General features: G+C 38.6%; 1 protein-coding gene across 1 annotated transcript; it reads right to left on the bottom strand.

Annotated features, from left to right (window-relative positions):
- Positions 1-224: 224 nt before the first annotated feature.
- LOC123965247 (TRPM8 channel-associated factor homolog) lies at positions 225-1,354 on the bottom strand. Its single transcript, XM_046041819.1, has 2 exons — positions 1,247-1,354; positions 225-1,044 (listed from the first exon to the last, which is right to left on the bottom strand). Exons 1-2 carry the CDS (start codon positions 1,346-1,348, stop codon positions 802-804), a joined length of 345 nt encoding a protein of 114 aa, XP_045897775.1. The 5' UTR covers positions 1,349-1,354; the 3' UTR covers positions 225-801.
- Positions 1,355-2,229: the final 875 nt, after the last annotated feature.

Here is a 2,229-nt window from a genome sequence, read left to right as displayed (position 1 = left end):
TTAAGTTGAGATTTATAAGAAATATTTTATTGCTACTGTATAAAGGGAATACTGCTGGTAAAAAGCACCTTATTTGTTTAAAGTTTTGTTATGTTGTGCATGTTACTGACACAGACCATATCAAAATAAGATGGAACAGATCAGAATAATATAAATAACAAACAGAACACAAGCAGACAAAGCCAAAATAATGCAACACAGAAACAGGAGTAAATACAAAGACATTAACCAAGACACAGAACACGTTTTAATGCTGAACTTTCAAATAAAACAGTTTTATAGTTTTTCTACCTAGAATCCTGGTAGCAGTTGTGTTCATTTAATGACCTCACAGGTTTTGGTATTTTGATTTAAAAGCAACAGGAGCTACTTTAAAGCTGTAAATATCAGGTCAACTATGCTCATGTATCTTTTTAAAATGTTGCAATAACTATGGTCAAAATATAGCAAAGTCAGTTAATTGAATTACCCAGTAAATTCTCAATATCATGAAGTTGTAATCATTGAACCCATCTCTCTACAATTTTAATCAGCAGCAGTCTGAAGTTCAGTCATACTGGACCATGGGGTGGTCACTCCTGGGAGGCAGGTTGCATTTCCAAATAAAAGTTTCACTGTTTTTCTAACTCATCTTCAGAATACAAATCTAGCCCACATTGTAGCAGTGGTCAAAATACATGGTACATACAATAAAAAAGAACAAAGCCAGTAAATTGAATCACCCAGTAAAAAGTCAATATCAAGTATTTGGTACTCAGTGAACCCATCTCTCTACACTGTTAATCAGCAGCAGTCTGATGTTCAGTCATACTGGACCATGGGGTGGTCACTCCAGGGAGGCAGGTTGCAGAGTTTCTCTTCAGTGGCTGTTTCGATGGGCCAGCCCCAGGCCTTGAAGAATCCAGCCAAGTTCATCCCCACAGTCTGGGAGAAAGTCTCTGCATACAGGTTCATCTTTCCGTTGTTGTCATTGGGAAAGTTGGACATCTTGTGGTAGGCAGCAAACACCTTCTTAAAGGCATCCCAGCCAAACTTTTCCTGGAGCTACATGGAAGGAGCCAGAAGTAGAGGAAAGAATAGAAAGAAGAATAGAACACTTTTGTTGTTTGATAGTTAATGGTCACTAAAGCCTCACTGAGTTTAATGGGGCCAGAGACTTTCAGTCTACTTCAATTTTAATTAGTTTAAATGCTGACTCCAGTGTGACATAGTTTCTCTACAGGGTGTGAATATACAGTCATCTCACCTGCATATATGTCTCCAGGGCCACCCACATTTCCCACTTGCTGAGTTTCTTGCCCCCCTTAACATACTCCTCTGCTCGACTATTTCGATCTGCTGAAGTCATTGCTGAATGAGCCTGCGTTGAACAAGATAAAATTATGTAATTGTGAAACAATGTAATCCAAATGAAAAGCCAAATATTTTTCTCAACATCAGATAAAAAGAGTAGTCTTTTGTAAAATCTATTGATGTAAAATATGTCCCATACACCTTACAACATGTTAGGTAGGTTCTCTAGTCAGTGCCCTTTGACCAGGCATTTCAGTAGCTGCTCCCTTCAGGGATGGGTTAAATGCAGAGGATAAATTTTGAATCCGTCTAATCTGTGTATGGTTTGTTCTTTATTTCTAGTGTAACAGGTCCGCGAGTAAACGGACGGTTTAGTTCTGTTCTAAAACCAAAACGGAAAAATGGAAAAAAGGTAAAAAATGATAATTTTATTTTTTATATATATATATATATAGAATCCAGGAAGTCACATTGTAGGATTTTTAAAGAATTTATTTGGAAATTATGGTGGAAAATAAGTATTTGATCAATAACAAAAGTTCAACTCAACACTTTGTAACATAACTTTTGTTGGCAATGACAGAGGTCAAACGTTTCCTGTAAGTCTTCACCAGGTTTGCATACACTGTAGCTGGTCTTTTGGCCCATTCCTTCATGCAGATCTCTAGAGCAGTGATGTTTTGGGGCTGTCGCTGAGCAACACAGACTTTCAACTCCCTCCACAAATTTTCTATGGGGTTGAGGTCTGGAGACTGGCTAGGCCACTCCAGGACCTTGAAATGCTTTTTATGGAGCCACTCCTTTGTTGCCCGAGCGGTGTGTTTGGGATCATGGTCATGCTGGAAGACCCAGCCACGTTCCATCTTCAAGGCTCTCACTGATGGAAGGAGGTTTTGGCTTAAAATTTCACGATACATTTTCCCGTTCATTCTTCCC

This window comes from Micropterus dolomieu, unplaced genomic scaffold (genome assembly GCF_021292245.1).
Source record: "Micropterus dolomieu isolate WLL.071019.BEF.003 ecotype Adirondacks unplaced genomic scaffold, ASM2129224v1 contig_8950, whole genome shotgun sequence".
In the NCBI taxonomy this organism is placed as follows: domain Eukaryota; kingdom Metazoa; phylum Chordata; class Actinopteri; order Centrarchiformes; family Centrarchidae; genus Micropterus; species Micropterus dolomieu.
The sequence above is the reverse complement of the archived record's forward strand: the minus strand, read 5'-3'. Positions and strand labels throughout refer to the sequence as shown.